Source organism: Electrophorus electricus, chromosome 2 (assembly GCF_013358815.1).
Source record: "Electrophorus electricus isolate fEleEle1 chromosome 2, fEleEle1.pri, whole genome shotgun sequence".
NCBI classification, from domain to species: domain Eukaryota; kingdom Metazoa; phylum Chordata; class Actinopteri; order Gymnotiformes; family Gymnotidae; genus Electrophorus; species Electrophorus electricus.
Window position 1 is genome coordinate 30,975,925 of NC_049536.1, and position 25,084 is coordinate 31,001,008.

The 25,084-nt window shown below is 42.6% G+C and overlaps 1 protein-coding gene across 10 annotated transcripts; it reads left to right on the plus strand.

Annotated features, from left to right (window-relative positions):
- On the plus strand, positions 1-23,587 carry abi2a (abl-interactor 2a). 10 transcript variants are annotated; one of them, XM_027011853.2, is made up of 12 exons: positions 1-159; positions 11,034-11,201; positions 12,084-12,260; positions 12,516-12,533; positions 13,171-13,268; positions 16,937-17,083; positions 18,577-18,695; positions 19,278-19,508; positions 20,515-20,676; positions 21,116-21,202; positions 21,653-21,826; positions 22,102-23,587. In XM_027011853.2, exons 1-12 carry the CDS (start codon positions 43-45, stop codon positions 22,275-22,277), a joined length of 1,674 nt encoding a protein of 557 aa, XP_026867654.2. In that variant the 5' UTR covers positions 1-42; the 3' UTR covers positions 22,278-23,587. The 10 variants fall into 10 exon arrangements, with proteins under 10 accessions (XP_026867654.2, XP_026867656.2, XP_026867657.2 ...); XM_027011855.2 differs by lacking the exon at positions 21,116-21,202 and having other exon boundaries at positions 2-159; XM_027011856.2 differs by lacking the exon at positions 21,116-21,202 and having other exon boundaries at positions 2-159; positions 21,659-21,826.
- The last annotated feature ends 1,497 nt before the right edge of the window (positions 23,588-25,084 follow it).

Sequence of the window (25,084 nt, forward strand, 5' to 3'; positions counted from 1 at the left end):
GGAACGGAGCGCTCGTGCATCAGTGTGTAAAAAGATGTAAAGATGGCGGAGCTACAGATGCTCTTGGATGAAGAAATTCCTGCAGGACGAAGAGCTTTGCTGGACAGTTTCACTAATCTTGAAAGAGTCGCTGAATACTGCGAAAGTAACTATGTTCAGGTAATTTGACGAACCCAGTTATAAAGTATTGTATACTTGGCGAAGTCGCGCGGTAGGCGGTTAACTGAGAGGATCAGCTAGCTAACCCACTAGCAGCTAGCTGGTAACGTTTTTATTTCCCTCAGCCGCTCATCTCGCTGGTTGAGTTGGTGCAGAGACATTACTTTGGTGTCTTGGTGAAGGCAAGCACTATTCCCGTCGTCGTCAGTAAAGTTGAAGCTAACTGTTGCAACGTTGTAAGTTAACATGGAGATTCAGAAACTTTGTGAAACATTTTTCTATTCGGTGTGCGCGCGACGTTGGCGCTTGCTCTTGTGGCGTTCCACCGCGAGCAGGCGAGCGGGCAACGTTAGGTCGCTAACTTTGATGCAGTTATCCAACTACTTTACCTGCTTTCAGCAGCAGTACAGGTGCACATATTGTTTAATCTACTTTTTACAATGTAAATTAGTTTACTCTGAGTTTAAATTTAAAATTAAAAAAGAGGGGCGCTGCTCGGTCTAATTTAGTTTGTTTCTGCGCATTGCTAGCGTGATGTTCTGTAGCGTCAGGGGAACAAGTGTGGAAACCAGCCGGCTACCTTCAAATTCGTTTTGCAAATGCAACTTTGATATACTGATGGTTTTACTTGTGAAGATCCCCTTGACCGCTTTGTTTATTGCACTTATTGTTGTCTGTTATAGACCGTATGTGTTTTGCACTATTAGGCATCAGGATTGATCCCTGTATTTCAGCAGTATTCTAGTTCAATGGTATCTTGGACTCCAACTTACTGTACTGGCTAGGATGCGATCTATGAGAAAATGACAAAGCAATTTTGTGAGACGCTCTGGAGAAGAACGTCTGCCAAATAGCGTAAATGTGTTTAGAATTCAAGAGTTAGGTTAAGATGCTTCTTTTAGTTGAAGTTCTGCATATTTAGTACTTGATTTTAAATGGTTTCTTTATTCCATCGTAAGTTGGGTAAACCCTGAAAAATAAATAAACGTAATAATGATATTGACTTCCAAAAGCCAGCAAATGCTGATTTTATACGCTAACGTATTAAAATCAGTATGACAGCGTCTGCATCTGCCGCCCTGCTTTCCCTTGTCCAACCCAGGCCAGTCGGACCGTGGGTATGATGTTTGCTGGACTGAAATGCAGAGGGTAAAGGCTTGCCACACCGCACTCTTTTAATATGCATTCATTTTCTGGCAAATGGTCCCACTTTGGGCATCAGTATAGGGAATGTGGCATTGCAGTGGCTAACCTGGTGCTTGAAGCCTGGTTTATACTGGAACAAAACCTTTTGAGTGGTTTAGAGACGAGGCGGTACCAGCTGTACACTGCTGTTTCCCCTGAGGTCCTGTAGTAAAAGCTCTCTTTCATTCTTTGACACTGTCCAGTATTCTTTGGTACCCAGGCAGGAGATATGACGCATTCGTCACTCACCAAAAGCTGCTTGTGATTCGTAATATAGTAATTTGATGAAAAATAAATAGATATAAAAATAAATAAGGACAGTAAAAAGAAAATTGATCAATTCTAATGTCCTGCGTTACAATAAAGTCTGTTACAGTTCTGCAAATTGCTTGTTATCACATGATTCACTTACACTTAGAAAGTAATGTGCATTTGTTTTTTTCTAAGCTTGTTCATTTTTTAGAAAGCTTATACTTGTACTAATACGCTTATACTTATTAGTCTACACAGCTACACAGGATAGACTGTTCAGCTCTGTAATTCTGTCGGCTAGAGCCCTGTCTTTAAATATTTAGTCTATAGAATTTCAGAACAGAGACTCAGAATGGATGTAATTTTTCAAATTGACAGTTTTCCAATTTCTATACTACTTTGGATGTTCTTTTTCTTTCTTTTGCTGGAATAAGAACACTTGCCTCTTAATGCATGTTCTTTTAGAAGTTGTATCATTGACTTGCTTTATGATGTTTTGACATTAATAAAGATTTAAAAGCTTTTAACATTATTTTTTATATTGGATTGATTCCATTATTGCCTTAATTGCTGTTTTTCATGTGATCACATACTCGTGACTAAAGAACCTTGTAATGAAAGACAAACAAGCATGCACTCACTACTGCTGTTATAGTAATTGGCTAATGCTTCCTTATCACCTCACTTAACAGAAACCTAACAGAACATTTTGTATTAGGTTATATTGGTCTTACACACACAATCTCAGTGACCAGCAGTAAGAAGACCCCATCCAGGCCCCATCAATTTACATTGATGCATGGCACTGATCTCCCAGGGCTTTTTTTTGTTTCCTGTGACTGGACCGGTCATTTGGTCATTTTGTACATGTTGAATATCTGGATTATGTCCAGGTAGGGCGTATCCACATAAAAATACAAGTGTAAATGCACTCAAGATGCATTTAAACCACTTAAGCAGGTGGTCTGAAATGCATTTAAGACAGATGTTATTTGTCCATCCGACTCACCTTTGACAAGCCAATCTCCTCCCTCTCCCCTCATGTCACACAACTTATCTGTCCAAGAACCTACTCCAAGTGAAAATACCAAGTTGCTGTCACCTAACTTTAGGAAATACAAATTTTGGATTTTTGAAGTAGTTACCATTTAAGTGTTTTGCAACAACAAAACAGGATCATTTCTCAAGAGGAAATTTATCAGGTGCTAAATGGCACTCAAATTTCAGTTTAGACACCACAAGAAGACCCTTTTGACTATGAAGTGAAATACATCCAGTTAAAATCCTTTGGTATACAAGAAACTAAAGGGATACTGTTCATTAGCATTAAAGATATAGCTCAGGTAAAATATATACCTTCTTCTTAGAAGTTGATGCAAAAGTGGCCATGAAATACTCCAGTGTAACAGTCTGTCTTCTGTTGTTGGGTTGCGTGGATGTGAGAGGGTGAATGAGAACGTCAGCACGTGGCTGTCCTGCAGCCTTCTAGGGTTTTGGATTTTTTCTGCTTCATGACTGCTATTTTTTGTTGTTGTTGCTTTCCTCTCTCTAGAGGTTATAGGAGGAGCATGGGTGATGACAGCAACCCATTCTGTGTGTGTGTGTGCGTGTGCGTGCGTGTACGTATGTGCGTGCATGTGTGAGAGAGAGCAGGAGGAGGGTGAGGCAGCACCATTAAGTAATGTTCAGTGTCAGCCATTTGCACTATGAAAGGTTTGGAGAGTGTCACCCTGTTCCAGTCCATTGCAGCTGCTTTTGGTTAGGCTGTGCTGAGCAGAGCAGAGTCCCACAGGTAATTGGAACCATGTTTGGCGGCTGTGAGCAATGAGACCTTAAGAGATCTCAGAAAGTGCTGGGAACGTAGGCGATTCTTGCAAGGTGTGGTCTTTTTAGAATGTTTGTTTGGATGACAACCATGGAGATAGTGTGACAGCCATATTTTGCAGCTCGGTATTGGATTATGTATTCTCTTTTGGATCTGTCTGTAATGGATAATGACCTCCAGTAAAAACCTTTTTTTTGCCTCCTGTGAGGAACAGGATACAGATGATTGGAAGTCTTAAAATTGTTTTTAACTTAATTAATCTTGAAGGTATTAAAGCTTCCTGGCCTGGTGGTGTTCAATGTGAATGTGGTTCACCTTGGCTGAACAGATATTTCTCATACAGGTGTCATCTTCAGACATTTGGCAAAACTTGGATTGACTGCTGGAGAAACTGGATTTAGTATTTTTGACTGCATAAAGTCAGACTTTCACTTGAAGCTCTTCTGCATGATGGCAGAGAGATTTCACAAGCATTGACAGCTCAGTTTGTCAAACTCCCCCTGAGCTCCGAAACACTTGTCCAATTTAACAGGCCACATAGGACCTGTAACCTTTTTTCCTTGCATATGAATTGAGTCAGCTTTTGCTGAATACTGACAGCTTCAGTTCAGTTCCCTGTAACAGATTCAGTTCAGTTTCCTGTTAAGGAGTGTGCTCTTAATCCTGGTTTCTGGACATCAAGAACCCCAGTAAAAATTGGGCTGTTTTTAACCTCACAGGGAGCTCTGACGATAGACTTTGATAGCACTGCCCGTAGCTTGGTCATACCACCATAATCACATGAAGAATTTGTCATTTTCTCATTTCAGATTTGTGTCCTGTATTTTTTTTAAGCTACAGGCGTACCTCGGCTCACACACAGTGGGTGGTCGTATGTCTCCCAGTAGTAAGGGAATGGGGTGGTCGAAGTGGCTCTGATTACAGAGTAAACGCAATGGATGTTGTAATAACAGTAATTGTGTAATGTGGCAGCTGAAAATTCATGATTGAAAGATTGTCTCTCAGAAGACAGTGGGCTGAGATTGGAAATTTTCATTTCTTGTCTGGCCAATGAGATTGCTCATTTTGCTTTGAGTGCATAATGAACTGAAAGACCTTCCATTAGCTAGATTGTTCGGCTTTATCTGAGTGTTTTGACTGGACAGTCTTGAACAGAAATGATGATTGTCTGATTTAGGGAACTTAAGTGACTGTGTGCGCGTGTATGTGTGTGAGAGAGATACTGGTCTTAACAACAACATATTGGCTATAGCAGGGTTGGGAGCTTGGAGACAGTACTGTAAACAGAAGGTCCCCTGGAAGAACAGCTGGCCTTTTAAGGTAAGGATAGCAGTTGGGGTCCTTTGTGGTCAGTGGAGGCCTTTTGTGTGGGGGAAAATGTGGGGACTGTATGGGGGACAATGAAGAGGTGCTTTGTTGTTTTTCCCCTCTCAATCTTTTTCACGGTTTGGCGGTTTTTCATCTGATTGTTCAATGCGTGGTTACTAAAGTTAATGGTTTAAAAAAAACATTTTTATTCTTGTGTATATGCATTCATTTTCAGTGTGTAAGCAACTGGTAACAACTGTAAAATGACAATGTAAGAAACAGTACATACATTAGGTACTTCGTTCAGAGAAGAAAGCTCTTGCAGTCATTGGGAAAACACTTCAATCCAAAAAGCAAATCATACCCACACCCATCTGAATATGCTCACATAGTAACTAAACACCAGTCAGGTCTTAGTTCTCCAAATGGGCTTCAAGTAAGCCCACCCCCTTTGTGAGAACTTTGCAAACTTGGAGTCTGCCAGTAGGTCTCCATCACCGTGCTATCCTAGGTCCCTACAATAATGTACCCATAATCACATGATTTTAGTTATACAGGACGGACCAGAGCAGCCTGGTCTGCTGTCATCTGGCATCAAGTTAGTTTCTAAAAGGGTGCTCTGGTCCAGGACTGGTTCACCATCCACTTCACAGTTTTAGACTTGCTCACTTGCTCTGCACTTCAGTCTAGTTGAGAAATCGGCTTGGCACTGGAAAGTGTATTACTGCCAACCACATGCCCAACTGCCTCTTCAGCACCCAGTGCAAAAGGCTTGTGGAGCCCTGAGGTGGAGTATGACTTTTGTTCATACAATTGCACTATACCTTTTAATTTTCTTTCCTTGAGTAGAGTAACAGTGTAGTGGTTGTGAGTAGTTTAAAAAGGTATACAAAGTAGCGAAGACAGCAGTGTTTACTTTAAAGCGCATTAGACTGTTGTTGCTGCCTTGAAAGTGTAATTCGGATGATTCATGTGTGTAAATGCATTTCGTTACAAAAATGCCATTTTGAAAAGGGATTGTTTAATTTTGATTGTAGTTTCATTTTGACATAAGTGTTTATTTGGCTTGTATGTAGACATTTGACACAATGAACTAAACTATGCAACAAGTGTGTGATCAATCGTAAAAAATTGTTGGATTTTACAAAGTTAAAAGAAGCAGCATTGCTTGTTTTAGTGGTTATTCCCTTTATACTTGAAAGCAGTGCAGCTGGAACCCTGATATGCGGGTAATTGTAGACAGACAAAAGGTCCCAGTGTACTCCAGACTGCTCGGAAATAAAGCCCATTCATAATGATTGAGACTACTATTAATGGCCTTATTACTGCAGCCATTATCCCGCAGCTCTGCTGTGCCGCTGCTTTCACAGCTGTGAAGATATTGATTTGTAATTGCATCATGAAAAGAACATGAGTGGAATTGACTACTTGCTGTGCTTGGGGAGCAATAACGTGCATCCAGAGCTGTCTACCTGTAGTGTCAGTCAGTTTAAGTTGCAGGGAAGAAAAGTAAATTCTTTGACCACTTCAGTTTCCCTCCCGATTATCCTAAAACTGCAGAGTCTGACTGGGGGATTTATGGCCCATAGCCTTTTCAGATTTATAAAATATTCTCTGCTCAGAGAGTGCATTTAATTAAGCTGCGTCAACCTCTTCACATAATGAAATCCTTCCCCAGACCCCACACAAACACACTATTGCCATTTTTTTTTTCTTGAATTAACTTTTGAGTGTATAGATGTATTTCTAACAGTGTTCTAGAAGTATTTTGTGATTCTGAGAGTTTTGAACACACAAAAGGCTTAGGCTTTTGAGGACATAGGAAGCACTTGATTCATAACAAGAAATGGAGCCTTGTGCAATATAATAACATTTAAGGTAAACAACATTCATGCTATAGAGTACTACAGCTACAGAGCATTCAGAGAACTGTTAATAAGATTTAGCTTGGCCCTGTATGCAGTGTTCTGCTCTGAGTCATATTAAAGAAAGCTTTAACATGTATGTATTTAATCAGGTCTTTAATTTGCAGCTGTCTACTTCCTAATCAAAGCTATTCGTCAGCCCTGTCTTTTCATTCTTATTCCTACATTTTAAGATATTCAGACACTCCTGAAGAACTAGTGTTTCACTGTTTCAGAATACCAGTCACAAATAATGAACCAGGTAGCAATGATTTGCCACCTGATGACCTTTACGGAGCTTGTCTTGGCTGAGACGATGTAGGTGGCTCCACTAGACTCATGGGCACATGAGAGCAAAACAAAGTAGAGGGGGGTTGCTAAGCATTGGGGCAGCAGCACTTGAGGGAACGCACTTGTAGAAAATTGTCCTCTGCCTTTTTTTTTTGTTTGTTTAGATTCATGTGGTTTCTTTTTGCAGAGTCACTGCAGAGAAGTCTGTAAGGCAACAAACTGAGAGTGACTAAGGTAGAATGGGTGAATCAGCAGATCATTGCCCATACCACAGACTTTGTGCGAACCTCAGATTTTCTGCTCTGTGCATAGTCCCTAAGGTGCTAGGGAAATGGTCCCACTTTGTGATTGTGCAGTATTCTCATCTCCTTAGGCAAGAAGAGACACCTCCACCTAGATTGGAATTAATGGAGCCTTAGAGGAACAGTGGAGCAGGGGTCTTAAATGTAAGGTGGAGAGGAGAGAGTTGAGAAATGAAGACTGAGTGAAAGATGTAGAGAGTGAGAAAGAGTCTGGAAAAAAATGAAATGAGGGAGATGGTGGGTAAAAAGAAAAGGCAGGCTGAGTGAACGGGAATTCTGTAGAGGAAGAAAATGGTCAGAATTTGTAACTATCTAGAGCCCGGTCATATACTGCTGGATCATGAGCAAGTTTTTTAGGATTTTTTTTTTCTTTTCTGGTTTTTAGATGTTCTTAAACACTGGTTTAATGCTGAGTTGAAGAGTCATTGAACATGATAAATGATGCTACACCCATATCTCTGGCTGTTTTTTATAATTGAGCTTTTTTTTTTTTTGTCTTTATAAGGGGAATTAACTTCTTAATGGGGCAGTGTAACCAAACATAAAAAATAAGGGCTTTAATTCCTGTATGTGTTTGGTGCAATTCTATTTGGCAACCTAAGATGTTTTGTTCAGCTCCTTGCATTGCACCAGGGCATGAATCAGTCCAGTTATTGTACACACACAAATTCTAAGCTGTGGCTTACCAGGTGACTGCAGGATCAAGAGCATGTTCTGAGTGAAAGAAATGACTCGCAGGAACTGAGGATTCTGGGGGGTGGGGCCCCAAAGTGCCACCAAGACAGTGCGTCTCTGCACCTCAGCTGAGATCTGATTTTGGTGCAGAAATCATTAGCTCGTAAGCTATTTCGGGAGAAAGTCATATGAGAGCACGCCTGTGTTCATCACTCAATGTTTTGTAGTTTTTAATTGTAGTGTGAGTTAGTAAAACCTCTCATGCATCTCCTGTGGCACTATGATGCTGATCTGTATGTGTGTGCAGTGATTAACATTCCTGTAGCTGGCCGTTCACTGCTCTGGTAACCAAGTGTGCTGTGTTGCTCTGTTCTCTTCACACTTCCACCTCCTCGCTGGTTCAGACTGTTACCTTCACTGACGTGACTGGCAGATTTCATGTTCCCATCATCTAACTATAAAAACATCGGATGGAATTTCACGTTCCACTGCTTCCAAGTGGTACAGCAGTAAAAATGCTGTTGAGACGACACACCATTCTTCCCCGTGGAGGTTCACTGTAAGCCAAGGTTGCCGTCAGACGTTTCCTTATCTGGTTTCTCTGGCTCTCCAGTGTCTTTTCTCTCACTGAACCAGACTTGCGCTCCTCGGGTATACTATTAGGTAGTGTCGCCGTGGTAACAGCAGCAGGCAAGCATTGGGCTCATGACTGACCGCCTCTGTAATGGGTCTTCTGCAGCTGAGGTGCATGCATCACCAGATCTATAGTTAACATGTAACTACAGTTTCTGCCTCAGTGATGGTATTGCCTTTGGTAATACATCATTAGAGAACTTGTGTAGCAGGATATTTCTATATAGTGAGGACACACAGCAAAAGCAATTAACAGACAACGTATTGTGCAGATCTAGTGCCCAGGTCTTCATGTCACGTGGTGTCTGTAAAGCAGAGATAAGCGGAGCTTCCTCTAGTGTGTCTCTGTTTTCAGCTGCTTATGCATATTGTTACTGAAGCCTTGGTCTGTTGCTGCTCTGTGTAGGAGGCAGTTGTGTGGGTGGATAGTTTCTCATGTTAGTGTCTGCCTGTGTGTTAATAATGAGCTTGAGCATATATTCATTCCCACTGTCCCTCTCTATTGGTCAGTAGATCAGACTCTGGGTATTGGGATATTTTTAGTTCTTTTAAACAGTCTTTAGACTACAGGCGTGATGCACTCAGTGCTGAAAAAAGTTTGCAGCTTTATGAAGTACTAGTAGGTATACACTCTTCTCACAAATCTGAGCCAGGTCGCAATATGATAATCAATATTTCTGTGTCTATATTGAGTGTATATACTCTTTTTCATGTTTGACATAAACATAAGTGTTGGATTGCTTTGATGCTCAGACGTAGTAAGTGTTGGAGGATAATGTGGAACCTAGTTAACCTCGTTACCAGACAGTCATCTTTCACCTACACTTTTGGCTATTTGCAACCTTGTTCAAAAGCTAAGCAAGAGTCTGATTATTAAAGACACCTTGGTCATTATCAGATCTTTCTGTAGTGGCTCTGTTCTGGTCATTGTAGTGTGGCTTTGGTGAGTGTACAGTTGTCATTAGGCTCAGTACCTTGTAATTACCCTGGAGTGTGTGTGTGTGTGATGACGAAGATGGAGGAGTAAATTACTTTTGCCAGCCTTGCTGTTATGCTGTATTAATACCATCAATGGCATCCCCTAGAGAGAAGAGGGCTTTCATGGTGCAGTCAATATTCAGAGTGGAGCAGCCTACACTTGGGGACCCGCAGCCTGTCTCTGATCTGAACCAAGGGACAGCCGTTTGTATTAGCACCTGGGGCTGGCTGACCTAGCAATCTCCATTTAAAAGCCTTCCTTTACACACCTCTTGTACTTCTAAATGAAGTCTGCTGAGGACAGTAAATGCATGGCAATTATTTTGTTGAAGACCAGTTTTTTTGTTTTTTTGTTTTTTACACATTTTTTTCTAATAAAGAGTTGAACAAAGGAGGAACTTCCCAAAGAGTCATGAGGTTGTTTTTCCAATGGAACTTTGTGTGCTGATGTTTGCCCTTGTTTCATGCTGGGTCTAATGGCCAATGCATTTTTAACAGCCATGTCCCCCTTTGAACTGTATAGGTGATGGGCATAGCCAGTGAATAGGGGTTTGGGGGAGGAGGTGGGGTTGATATGTGAATGTCCCTCTCCCCCACTCTTACTGCAGGGCTGTGAGAGTGAACCTACCATGTGAGCAGCTGTGATGTCATGGGTGTCAGCGTTTGGTCAGGTGCCCCAGAAGAAGCACCGCCACTCTGACCTACAGGCCGGCCATGTGCTGGCACACAGGCACACACATGCAGGGGCAGGAGCACTAGCTGTGCTCTGACTCTTGGCAGGATTCTGGGGGACATAGTTATTTTGGTCATATGTGAGAGACTGATGAATGTTCCTGATCAATAAAGCTCTTTTTTTTTTTTTTTTTTTTGGGTTTGCTTAGATCTATTATTCTGTGTAACGGGTAATAACGATTATCCATCTTTCCTTTGTACTGAGATGATTGTACTATGGTTCAGGATTTCTTAGAGTGACTCTGGTATGGTGAGGAGTTAAATGTAGATGCGATCATACATGCAGGATTTCACTATCCGTGGCACAGTGAGCCATGGGAGGTGTCCACTCCTGGAACCACTGTTGCACAAAGATGGGCCTTTTTTAAACCTCGCACACACACAGATTCACTCTCGCAGTTCTGAGCTTAGCACAGGACTCAAAGCACCACTGCAAAATGTTGCTGCACTGAGAGAAGTGCTGAGATCCTGACCTTCTTTACACACACCAACCCACACAAAACGGTCTGCTCAAGGCAGTGTGTAACTGAATGCTTTTAAAAAATGTAAAGCTCTGTATCTTTTCCTTCACATTAGTCACTTTCTGAAGGATACCCCACCACATTTTAAAATCAGTCTGATTTGCAAATAGTTCCTCTTTCTATCTTTTTTGTAAAGAATGAAATATAATTTAGATGTAGTGCTGATTTCTTGTGTAAGAAGACCTGATGTTTGTTTATTAAATTTTTTTTGTTTGTGTTCATTTTTTTTGCTCCTGTTACTGACTCCTTGTCTGTATCTTCCCCATAGTCCCCTGACAAGCACAGAGCACTAGAGGAAACCAAAAACTACACTACCCAATCACTCGCCAGCGTCGCCTACCTGATCAACACACTAGCCAACAATGTCCTGCAGATGCTGGACATCCAGGCATCCCAGCTGCGCCGCATGGAGTCCTCCATCAACCACATCTCCCAAGTAAGTTCGTGTGGAAACCTCCAACGTCTACCAGGTTACCACTCATGCCCGAGAGGCGAGAGCTGACACCTGCACAGCTGGCCTGCCTGCTGTGATCTAATTGGGTACCTCCTGATCTGAGACTCCTGCTAAAGGAGACTCCAGGCCTTCAGGAGGATTCCCTGATGATCACTGCGTGACAGAAGGGTTGTCGTCCGGCAGCGCGCCAGAGCAGGATCTTTCGGGCCGTCGGGTGCTGTATGTCTCGGCCCATCTCTGTCGCGCTATCGGCTGGTTTGTTTCTTTACACTGTTAGCCTGAAAGCCTCTTTACTGCGTTACTCTCTCACATCACTGGGTATGGAGCTGGAGGACCCAGCCGTGGTGGCTGACTCCCACCGCCTGCGTGTTTTATCGAACAGCTGTCAACACGGCATGGCGTAGTGGGATTAAGGAGCGGCCCACTGCAGCTGCTCTGAAGCACTCGTCAGCCCCCACTCCTCCAGCTCTTTCTGCCTGAGCCACTCCTGAGGTTTGCCTGAACTGATATGAAGACATCTGCCTAAAGGCATTTGTAGGATTCAGTGTAGCCATTCTGATAAACTTCGTGTGTGTGTGTGTGTGTGTGTGTGTGTGTGTGTGTGTGTGTGTGTTGTAGGTGCAGTGGAGGTGGGGGGGTGTGCACATGCATTTATCTACAATTCCATTACAGTTATTCTTAAAGGGTAGCTGGCTACCCCAATACACACACAAACACACAGTGGTTTGCCTGTGGCTTGTTCTAACAAAAGAGCCATACTGATGATGGTTTCTGTACAAACTTCCAGCATGTATAGCCATACTTGGTCTCAAAATTCTCATGTGTTCCCCCCCTCCCCCATTCTCTCTGTTCCTTATCATATAGACGGTGGACATACACAAGGAGAAAGTGGCAAGACGGGAGATTGGCATCCTGACAACCAATAAGAACACTTCCCGCACCCACAAAATCATTGCGCCGGCCAATCCCGAGAGACCAGTGCGATACATTCGAAAACCGATTGATTACAACGTGCTGGATGACATTGGGCACGGAGTAAAGGTAGGATATATAATGCAAGATCAGGTTGGCTAGATCACATTGGGTCAATCACTTTAGGAGCCTACCAATGGTAGGAAACTGGAGAGAAAATCACTTTGTGAAGTGCGTGGTTGTGGTGTTTTCTTACTAACGGTTGTCAGGATTTTGTGTCTACTAACAGACGTTGCGTGGCAGAACTCGGCGTGTCTCTAAACTGTCACTAACCTCTCTGTGCTTCTCCCCTGCTTCTTTTCCCTGCTTCATTCTTGATTTAAGTGGTTGCTTAGGTTCAAGGTAAGGGCTCCCTACATGTCTGTTGTGAGCAGGTCAGGGGTGTGATTGATTTCTTGAAACTAACTAATTGAAGAAACTTTATAGTGATACTTTTTTTCCCCTGCTTAATGCCAATTTGGAATTATATTCTTTCCAGGCAAACATTATATCCCAAGAATAAATAAAACATGAAGTTCTAATAAGCATAAATTATTTATATGGATATGCACCACGTATGTTTCCTTGGCAAAGGGGTCATGTGTTCTGTGGGGGTTTTCCCCCTCCCCCACATTGCTCAGCGTAAATGTGTGGGTGTGCATTGTGGTGTATGCGTACATCTTGGGGCACTGTAACCTATGCCTGCCAGTTGCCCATATGTTAAGTTGCCAGGGTGGCAGAGGCCACTTCCTGTGTCTGCGTGCACGGTTGACTGTTCCCATGCCAATGCTGTGCTGACAGGAACATTCACACTGTGTTTGGGTTGGTGACAAGTAGGGGGAGCGTTAAAGGGCATGCACATGCGTGCATGTGGTGTAAATACATATTTGCATCTATGAGTGGGTAAAACAAATTTACTTAGTGAGCTATGTCCAGGACAAACATTTAGGCTGTTTGACTTAACCTGCATGTCGGCATTTCTCTCTCTTTTGCCTTATAGGTCAACACCCAGAACATGAAGATGGGCGGTCTCCCCCGAACAACCCCACCCACACAGAAGCCTCCAAGCCCCCCCATGCCCGGAAAGGGAACCATAGGGTACGTGCTATAGCGCTTTGGCTATGTCGTGATACTATGGGACAGCCTTGCACCAAGAGGGAGCATGAGCCACTTACATCATACATGTCTCTGATTGTGTGTCTGTGGGTGTTGTCTACAAACGTATGTGTTTGTTTTATAGGTATTTGCAAGGGTTTGTTTGTTTTTGTCCTCCTCCGAAATCATTTGGTTTTGTGCATAGTTCATGGAAGCGGTTTAGAGATATCATTGTAGGTGGAAGTTCTCTCCTTCCCGTTAAACCCATGTTTACATTTAGGTCACACGCCCCTACGCGCGCTCTCTCACAAACATGCACACACAAACTGGTTTATCCATGTCAAGATAGTGCTGTAAGACACTAAGGTTTGTCATGACTCCTCTCCATCTGGGAGAATTCTGCTGTTGCTCTGTGGGTTACATTTCCCTCTCTGGACACTGATGAATTCGATGGTTTAAATTTAATGTCAGTAGTCAGGCAAGTTAAATGAGGACTAACTGCCAAAATTGTCAAGGCGTAAAATGGTACGATAAATGATGGAGATAGCTTGTGCATGCTGCCGTTTCCCCAGCCTCAGTTTATGTGGAGTAGCTTTAGCTCAGAACGAAAGAGCTTGCACCTGCTTCACATTTCTACCAGCTACTACCCAAATATCGCCCTTCATTATTCTCCTTTATTAGTTACATGCCGAGTAATTAGAGATTTAGACATTGCAAACCTAAATATGAGGTGTTGCTGCCTACCACAGTTACAGAATAACATGTAAGCTCTTTTCAGGCTCTGACCACTATACAGAGACGCACTCAGTTCTCTTAAGCACGAGTGTACAGAGATCCTGACACTCTGTGTGATGCATATCCAGCTGTAGCTCCATCAGTTTAGCTGCCTAGATGTTGATGATGGCTAATTTTATTACCCTGGCTAAACTAGTGCTACATAATCTCTGACTAATTAACTTTTTGTGGGGTTGGTGGTGGTGATTTAACCATAAATCAAGCATTTTTTAGACTGATAATGTATGGTGCCAGGTATATGGAAACTGGATCATCCTTGCTCAGTCTGCCTCCACATGTAGTGTGGAAGACCAAGTCACAGAAGTACTTTCATTAGAGCTGTACCATCAAATATGTTTGTGTGAAGAGAATTACCCAGTGCTGTAATAGTGCATAAGGTGTGTGTTGTGTATATGTTGTTTGCCGTGCAGCTGTAGTGACCTGCAGAAGCGCTGCTACATGAAGATGTTGGCATATCCAAAAGGCTTCTTCAATTTATGTTCAGATAAACACAGGACACTGTGCACATGCTGTGTACCAAATGGTTGGATAAAGTGGAACATGAATAGGAGCAGGTGGTGGATAACGTTTTTTCAGCCGTTTAATGAACTCATCATAATTGAGTTCCTTACAGAGGTAGTGAAGTGAGGGTTTTTGTTTGTTTGTTTGTTTTTGTTTTTTTACTCCCACTGTAGCTCACAACACTGAGGTCATTCATGGGTTCAGTTCCCATGGAGCACAAAATGTGTGATACTGATAAATATAAATTAGGTAGATGCCAAAAAAAAGTTAGACAGAATCGTGCATCTCCATGTTGAGTTGAGTTGTTGTTTTACTCAGGCTGGAAAATGCTATGGATCATGAGCTTGGAGTAGTATAAGGTATGATATCTCCCTTATTGCCTCCCTGTATACGTAAGGTCAAAGAGGAGCTTATGACGCATCACATGTAGCTTACAATTAAATAAACTGTTGAGCTGTGTCATAAATAATATGCACAGTTTTTTAAATGTTAGTAATCATCTGCCCTACAATTTCTTATATATGAAATATCAAGGGCATTCCAAGATCTGCTGTAATTACATCGTTTTACAAACACACATTTTGTGTGTGTCTGGAATTAGATGTGCTAAATTTAGGTGGACCTTGAGATTTTTGTGGACCTTCACAGTGAGTAATCTGCATTGCCTCAGTTACATGGATCTCCAGTTTCACTATCCCAGTATGCTTACACAATTCAAGTTACACAAGTCACAGAACTGCCGAAACATGCATACATCGTACCAGTATATCGTAACCCTCTATGTGGTGGGCTTTGTGTAGCCATGACAACAGGGCCTGTGGGCGAAAGCTCACCCTTCTTCCCAAGTGCCCATGGCCTGCCCTGTGCACAGTATTCCTCGAGCTTTCTCATTCTCTTGCGCCATGTCATTATTGCTGTGATTGTCTTAATTAAGTTGGTATGTGGAGTCCTCCAGAACCTCCCCCCTCCTTCTCCCTAGCGACAGGGGTGATCATGCACATGAAATGAATGGAAACGTAGCATAGTGGGTTTTTAAGGTAAAATTATTTGGGGGAAGGATATACTGAAGTGCTGGTTTTATCAGTTTAGAAAAGTGTGGAAGGGTTCATCTCATGGCAGCTATTTTCATAGTGTCACATGTTTCATTTAGATTCTTCACAAATAAGTGTTGGTCTCCTCACTTAGTGTAGGTGTAAGCTAGTGTAGGTGTGAGGAGTGGCATCTCCTTGTTTTAAATAATGACATGATCACTCTGCTCCACGTTGTTAAAGGACCAATAAGTAATTTTTCCAATTATTTTTCTTTACATTATTAAACAACCATTATACTGACAGCTTGGGGCCTGGAAGTTCTAGAGGTTCCTTACTAAATCTATTTTAGAAATGGCCTGCTCAATGTTAGGGACTCACTTTTTGGAGCATAAGCTGGTTCATTTGAGGACTACAAAGCAATCGGTTTCATGTCATGTGCGCAGCACTTTTTGTATAGGAAAAAAAATCACTTTCATAAATAGTTTGCTACTTTTTGGTGATAATTGAGTAAAAAGTCAATTTTAAGTTGCCACTCATCTACTCACATTAGAGAAAACCCACTCCCACCTTAATGCAGCACTGTAGCTACAAGTACCTGTGTTTTGTATCGGTGACATTTTAAATCGGGTAGCTTGTAACTATTTCATCAAATGAGTAGTAGCATTATCACACTCAAATATTACACAACATATATATTTTTAATTCATCACATTAATCAAATCAATTTATTTACATAGAGCTTTTTACAACAGAAGATGTCACAATGCATCTTTACAAATATCGACATCAAGGTTTTGCATCTTTAGTGGTGGTGGTGGTGGTGATGTTGAGCTAAATAGCTTCACAGAGGATACTGGCTGCTAAGTGTTTAAAAGGACAGGGCAGCTTCTTCTGATATTGGGAGAAGAGGTGACCTCAGTTAACCAAATGTCTAAAAGCTGCTCTTCAGGTCAAACAAAATCACACCCACTCCCCTTCACACCAGTGTACACTGATGGCTGTCCCAAACTTAAAAAGATAGAAGTTATTTGGTGTTGGGCTATGAATTTCTATATTCAGTACTTGTTCCTCCAGCAGTGAATGAAGGTTTAGTTTGTCATGCACCCTCATATTTGTCCTACAAAACTTAAGAAAAAAAATAGCTTCATTTTATATATCATTAATATATTTATTTTGCAATATGACACACAATTTCTACCTGATTTTCTGCTGCTTTTAAGTGTGCGTATGTGCGTGCGCGCGTGTGTGTGTGTGTGTGTGTGTGTGTGTGTGTGTGATTTTATGGGAGAAGATTCACCAAAGTCTTCTTTCAAGTTTATTCAGAATTGTTCTCCCCTTCTCCAGGAGGCACTCCCCCTATAGGACATTGGAGCCAGTGCGCCCTCCTGTAGTTCCTAATGACTATGTCCCCAGCCCCACGCGCAACATGACCCCTGTGCAGCAAAGCCCTGTGCGCACAGCGTCAGTTAACCAGAGGAACCGCACGTACAGGTACCCCTATCCATCTGCTGGGGCGAAAGCCCACCTGTGTGTGTGTGTGTGTCTCTCTCTCTCTCTCTCTCTCTCTCTCTCTCTCTCTCTCCCTCCCTCCATGCTGATGATCTCTTTACTTTACTTTATTACCCTGAAGGGAACTTTGGTTGGAATTTCTGGTTTTGCAGGTAGTAGTTTTTACTACAAGCAGGACATTGTGTGTGTGCAAGATCTGCTTGCAAACACACACACACACTTGTATCATCACACAAACAGGCCATTTCCATATCTCTTGGAAATTCCTGTTTCTCTAGCAATGGTTTAAATGTGGCAGAATATGAACATAAGACGAGTCATGGAGAGGAGCTTCTGACGCACTACGAAGTAAAAGATGAGGAAACTGAAGTAGGGCCTAAGGGCCTGGAAAGTAGCATTGCACCAGGAGCTGCCTTTTCAGTCTGTCTGAAGTTGTACTTCTGTAAATGAATTTATGACTTCTGCCTCTTGTGGAACAGCTCCTGTGATTCCACCTCTTCCTTCCAACAGCGAGTTGAAAATGTCTCAACATCTTGAATGAAAATAATGAGCAGACGGCCAAGCTTCAGAGGCTGAATTTGAGAATCATAAATAATGTATAAAATGTGGAAATTCTCTATCGCGATGAGTGGTACTCAGTGTTTACTGCACATGAATATTCAGAACTTAAACATTCTCTTCTGATTTTATTGATTTTTCAATTTGAGAAAGGCGAGACTCTTAACCCTCAAGGCTTGCATTCAGCACTGGGCTTTGGACTCAAGGCTCAGCACCAGGCCTTGCTCTGTGAGGATGAGGCCCAGACTGAGACAGCATTCTCTATAGCTGGTCTCAGTGAACAGTGGGCAAATGTGGATAGTGTCACTGCTAGCTTCTCCAAGCTGCTCTGGCTCACATCATTGGTGGAACACTGCTATTCTGGCCTTTCCTTTTTTAAACTGCTTCAGCTTTGTAGCTCAGTCCAGCCGTGCAGCTCTCAGGCCTCCTTTAGTTGGTCTTCTTTCGCCTAGCCAAAGGTTCTTGACTTCTCTTCAGAATAACCCTCATTCTCACTTGACCTGATCTTTGATTTATGTATTCTCCCATGTGTGCACATTTTCTCTGCTTTCCTGCTGTATTTTGTCTGTGCTTTATGTGGATGAATTTTGGATTCAGCATATGACTATCAGCAGCCTAGTGGAGTTGAGGGAGGAAAAATGATCACATACAAGCAAGTAATTTTACAAGTCTTTTTAGGAATGCATGAAGCCGGGAAGTGTGAATACAGAATGCATACTGTTGTTTCAGAATGCATACTGTTGTTTTGCTACCAGGCACTTGTGCTTGGGAACATCTGCTTCTGAGTTCATTGACGCATCTTCTCTGTCTCATACTTTCTGTACAAAAGAGATTAAAACAATGGTGGATGGCAAAAGGTGTGAGTGTGTGTGTGTGTGTGGTCACGGTGCTGTCTGATCGCCGTCTGTCTCCTGCAGCGGCAGCAGTGGTGGCAGCCATCCCAGCAGCCGGAGCAGCAGTCGAGAAAACAGCGGCAGTGGCAGCGTGGGTGTGCCCATCGCCGTACCGACGCCCTCCCCTCCTAGTGCGTTTCCAGGTAACCATACCCCTACCTCATCCTCACAACTACTTCTGTACAGCAAATGCCTGAATGTATTGTTATTGTGTCATAACTGGTAAACTGTGCTGTACTGGGACAATATAACGATTATAATGTTACAGAGAATAAACAGGTAAATATAAAGGTATAAATATTATCTTGTTCCCCTCTACAGTGGCCATCACATAGTAATTATTATTAAACTGCTGAGAAATGTTAAATAATTTTTAGTTTTTAGTTTCTTTGATCTTGTCCTTGAACTGGACAACTGTCCATAGATGAACAGACTCCTTTTATGTAAATGATGTACCACTTATCTTAATGACCATAATTTGGATGTAATTTTGTGATGCCTTGCATGTAAGCAGTCTCAGATATTTTTTGTTTGTTTCTGCAATGAGAATGACAGCAGTTGGAGCAGGTAGAGGGGCCTCCTGTCTTAAAGAATAAAACGGTGCACTTCCTGCCTGCTGTGTGTCCCTTATTACTGTCTTGTAACCAAACCACAAAGACCAAATGTCTTTATCTTTTGAGTTTCCTCTTCTTATCTCATCACTCTTTCTCTCTTGAACCACAAAGCATCAGTGGCTAGTGCCACTAGCAGCCCTTCTGCCCCACCCAATTCTGCCCAGCCTTTCTTCACCTGCACTGATTCTGCTCCAACCCACTCTTTAACCAACCCTGCTGTGGCCCCTGAGCCCTCCCCCACTCCCCCTACCACCACCGAGGCCGCTCTGGCCCAAGCCGACCCCGCTCCCCCCTCTGAACCCACTGCTCCACCCGCAACTGCTACCAGCACCCCTGTGCCAGGTGAGTTTGCCCTCCCCCACCTAGACCACCACAGCCCCCACATTCTCCCCACATCATGCCTTCGCTTCCCCACCCGCTTGCCTGTACCGTCATAAACAACTGCAGACCTCCTGGTTGCTCCACCTCCCATCGTTGTGACACATGCCACCATCAAACCCTTGTCACTCACCACATCTTCCTTTTGCTTGAAGCTAAATTCATTATGTTCCAGTTACATGTACTGCCAGTAAGGCCATAATCCTGGGAAATGGCAATTGACTACTTGTAGCTGCCGCCGATGTGACCAAACTTACCTGAGAACAGTTTTGTTTTCTTTTCGCTGTTCTGTACATTACTACGTTAGTAATTTTAGCGTAGAAAGTCTGCTTATCATGTCAGTTTGTGATGGTTTAGCCAGTGGTATGCTGGCCAGTTGTGTTGTTCACCTTATACTTGAGATCCACACTGATTAAAACCATCCATCAAAGCACACGTATCTCCCCGCTCTCTTCAGTGTGAAGGCAGTCCAGTTACCCACGGATACCCATGTTGTGTTAATCTCTGTCTCTGTTCCACCCTGACCGCTTCGCGAGAGCTGCGTGTGCTCTCCACCTCCTCAGGTTCCTTCTGTGCGTAGTCGGCACACAGGAGTCGTAAACCGCTGGCCCTCCAGATTTGATTATGGATCATCTGTTCTCTCAAGATCTCTTACTATGTATGATTGTTGACCAGAGGCACTCATCACCTTCTTGCATGTTGCTCAGTCATCACGCCTGCTGGAATGCATGAGAATTAACCTGTCCATGTGATGTTCCCTTTGGGTGGATATAGTACTTCATTACACTACCTTCCCTTTGTCTGAAAGGCTATTGGAATGGGAAGATCGTTTAAATTGCTGGCTCTAATCTCTTTGGTGACAGACTGAGTCACACACAATTTTTCCATCATTAACCCCCTACCATAGTACTTTCATCCCTGTTGTGCTTGCACGAGTCTGTCTGACTTGCAGATCTCTGTGTTGTTGCAGGTATTGCCACCCAGTTCTACAGTATGAACAGGCCTACATCCAGACAGATCATCCCCACCGTCGGGGGGTCTCTGCCGTACAGGCGGCCCCCCTCAGTCACTGGGCTACCTGCCACACCCGCGAGCCAACAGAACGGAGGACCCTTCTACAGCCAGGGACAGGGTAGGAAGATCTCCAGACCAGCGCAGACCGTTAATAACGTTCACTCTCAGCCGAGCTATGGCCACTTTCACTTTTCCTTTACACAGGTCACTTAAATTTCGAACGTTAACCCATGTACATGTTAACATTTAAGAAGTAGTAGTTAACAAGTAGCAGTTAGAATGTAGGTGTATTCCCAATGCCTCCCGCACTAATTAGGCTCTGTCTCTGGACCACAGCCGCTTCTATTGTTGAGTTTGTGTTCTCTCATATACGTTTATAGACGCACTAAACTAACTGCCCTCCCTCTTTCTCCCCCCTCTTCCTTTTGACCTCCACATGTCCATGTGCTTCTGTTCAATTCTTCACACGCACTGGCCCTCACTCGTCCCTGCCCCTCCACCCCTGCGCGCTGTTCCCTCCTGCCTCCCTCTGCTACCCATGTGGTGAGCATCCGCAGCCTCGCCAGTGCTCCCTCCCCCCTCCATACTGCAGATCACCCCCCAGCTTCCTCTGACGGGCTTCGTGGCTCGCGTTCAGGAGACCAGTAAGTGGCTTTGGGCTTCACCATTCCTCCAAGCCTCCCCACGCTCAGCCATACTGCCTCTCACAGCACAACTCCGGCTGCTCCTCGCAGGTCATGATGTCAGTCAGCCTTAAGATGATGAAAAGATGACACATTTGGCTTATGACTGCAAAAGCGTTCTGTTGATAGCAGCAGAACTTGCTGCAAGTGTATTGACTCCTCTCCCTTTAAGGCTCCTGCATGTATGTTTGGGTCTTGTCTGAGTGTCTTGTCTAAGCATGTGCATTCATAGAGCACATGAGGTGTATCCAGAATGAACATGCTTTGCAGTCCTGTTTGTCACTCTCACGGTCCTATCCTCAGTGCTCTTCTGGAACACTCTGCATGGATTAAACTCTGCATGCCATTTTCGTTAAGTGGACTTTCCACCCTCTTTCGGGAACTCCTACTCACAGTTCTTCTCTGCCTTAGTTTCAGATACTCCTCCCCCTCCTCCCCCTACAGAGGAGAGTGTGTTTGAGGAGGCGCAGCCCCCTGCTCCATCTTCAGAAGACTATGAAGAGGAGGAGTCTTCTGTAGTAGAGTACAGTGACCCGTACGCAGAAGAGGATCCCCCATGGGCCCCACGGGCTTACCTGGAGAAAGGTATGGCAAGTTAAGTATGGTTATTTCTCAGGCTAGTTCCTTTTTGATAAAGGATTTGATTTTGAATGTTTTTAAAAAAAATGTTTTTTTATTGCACTTGCTTTTTCATAATTATACAGTAAAATTGCATAATAAACTGCACTGCAATGTATTGTATATTGGCATGAATCAGAACAGGATACTCATTTGGAACCCCCACAAGCATTTAAAGTAAGAAAACTGTTTGACCACCTCTAATATGTAAAATACGCACAAACATTTTCCCAACACGTAAGTGGTCGCGATCTACGACTACACCCAAGACAAAGAGGACGAGCTGACATTCCAGGAAGGAGCCATCATCTACGTCATCAAGAAAAACGATGACGGCTGGTACGAGGGGGTGATGAGCGGCACCACGGGCCTCTTCCCCGGTAACTACGTGGAGTCCATCATGCACTATGCCGAGTGAAGCTTGGGAGCATGGGTCTGCACACACAGCTGAACAGCAGGCCGTTAGGTTCCGAGACAAGCCATCGGGATCTGTGAGCAGAGGGGGAGGAGGCAAGCGTCAGCGGGTGATAAATTTAACTACGACACTTTATGGACTGTGACTGCCTTTCACGATAAGACTGATGAGGGGGGGAAAATACACTACTAGAGTACAATAAAGTATATTAATAACAGTAAATACCAATAATTTTACAGTTTGTTAGATGAAGGATTCAGAGCACAACCACTATTTTCTTGTGTTTGAATAAGAAAACGAGATATGAAGTAGTTTTGTGGGCTAAGTGTGATGTTCCATATATTGAAGTTGAGGTGACCAGAATAACTCCCTCTTTATTTTTGACAAATCGTATTTTTGCCTTTGATCGTCCTCAGCACAGCTGAGGCCTTGGCACTCGTACTGGGGTTGGCCAGTACCTCAGTAACAGAAAAAGACCTGTAGGTTTCTACAGAAAGCAGCTAACAAAGGAAAAACACTACACAAGACGATGCAAGTACATGTCTATAGTAGAATGCAATGAATGGAAGATGGAGTGGAATATTTCTTCATACATATATATATATATAAACATTTTTTAATTTGATGCATAGTTGTGGATGTCCTTTAAAGTGTGTGTACTGATGGTTTTGTCCTTGATTCTGTGATTTTGCCTTAAGATGTATTATCTGTGTATTCAGGCCCAGATTTCAGGCTTAAATCCAACATGGGTATTGAAAGCAGGTTGGTCATTTGAGGGGCAGGGGCAATATTGCCTCAGCTGAATAGCTTTTGTACAGCAGAGTAGTATTCCTGCATAATCACCACAACACTATGTACAGAGGTTTGAAAAGAAAATCAGTTAAACATTTTTGGTAACAATCTTAACGGGCTACAACTGGTCAAAACGGAAAAAGCTAATTATTATTAAGCCCAACTGATGTATTATGTTTAGCGTCTATGACGTTCCTCCCCAGGACTGGCACACGGATGTTACCCTCAGACGCTTCTTGAACTTCATTCCTGAATATATTTCTATAGACATGGTGTATTTGCTGCTTACATATGCCAGTATAACCCATCTCTTATAACAATAAGGTAAGAAGTTGGTCAACCTCAAAACATGCAGTACTACAGTGTCAGTAAACATCAACTTTTCTTTGTCTTTGTTTTTCTTTTTTTATTCTATATTGTGTAGTGATGCTAACCAAATGGCCAAGTTGATTTTTGATATGTTGTGTAGTGCTACATACATTGCATGCTCAATAAAAACAGAACTTCATATTTTAATTCAATTCTTTTCTCATCTTTGCCTTTCAGTTTAATAATTTAAGTGACTTTTATTGTTTCTCTTTAGTTTACTTTTTTTGCTAGGAATTTTCACAACCTGAATATCCAGTTAGTAATAATGAAATTTATTGAGCATATTTTGATGCCATATTATAATGTGAGGTAACGCTCACCAGTTATTCCATCCTTCGTACCCTTAACCACCCTCAACACAGCCCTATCCAAAAGGGGAAAACTAACCATCGGAGACCTAACATGACAATACCCGGAGCTCGATCAGTTGGATCTGATGTGGTTGTATTTGTCCTTTCCATAGAAATATATTTTGAAAAGAGGCAATCCTGTTATGGATGTGTTGCCTATTTGATGATTTTAGAAAAGACAGGATTTGTCTAGGAGGGTAACTCCTTAGCATTGTAATAAAAATAATGTTGCATTTTAATTTTACATGAGGTCATTTTCCGCATTACATACGTGTGCATGTATGAATGTTTGTGTGTGAGTGAAGGGCCATGAGTGCCTGGGACAAAAGGGAGGAGGCAAAGCTAATTATTGGAAGCCCAACTGATTTATTCTGTTTAGCCTCCGTATGAGGTGTGTGCGTGCATGTATGCATGTAAAATAAATAAATACATTTAAAAACTGGAAATCTTTTACAAGATTTCTTAGGAAATTTGGAACAGGTATCAACATTAACTGGAACTTGCACGTTGCCCTGAAAGCCTTTGTCCTCCTCAAATACTTAACTGAACAAGACTTCGCTGCTTGGCATACATGCATCTGCTTTTTCACTCTTGCATAACTTGGCAGATCTCGAGCTCCAGATGGCCAGAGACGGTAAGTATGACTGCCGGAGGGATTCAGACTCTCAGGCTGTTGCCATTAGAAACCCAAGGAGGAAGTGGCTTCAGACTGTAATTATTAGCAGAATTAAAGAAACAATCTCTCAAGCCTGCACTGAAGCATTTGTCCTTGGAGATCATTAAAATTGAAGTATTATACCAGAAGCGCATAATTTTTTTCATTTTTTTTCCCAGTTATATTTCACTATGGAAGTAAATTCTCCTTGCATAACTAAATGTTGAAAACCATACATGCACGCACATACATTCATGTACTGTGTTCTTTCTATATGTGCAGATTGTAGTCCATCCATCCACATGCTGCCCTCTGTCGCCTTCATTCATTATTGCATTGAACAGCAAGCCTGCCAGAGAACAGGGAGGAAAAAGTTGGTTACATTCCGAAATATTTAAGGTAAACCAAGGTAAGACTAAAAATATGTATTTATTCAAATTCTTGGCACTAAATTTAAACAGCGTAGGAAAAAAAATTAATATAAAACCTTATCAAGCTTAATTAGATAATATATCCTGTTACAATGCTTTCTTAACTAGAAAATGTCCTATAAACATTATACATAAACGATACTGTATTTTGCCACAAATGAATACACGCCAACATGAATAAAAGGCAAAAGTAGACAATATTGCTTTTTAATT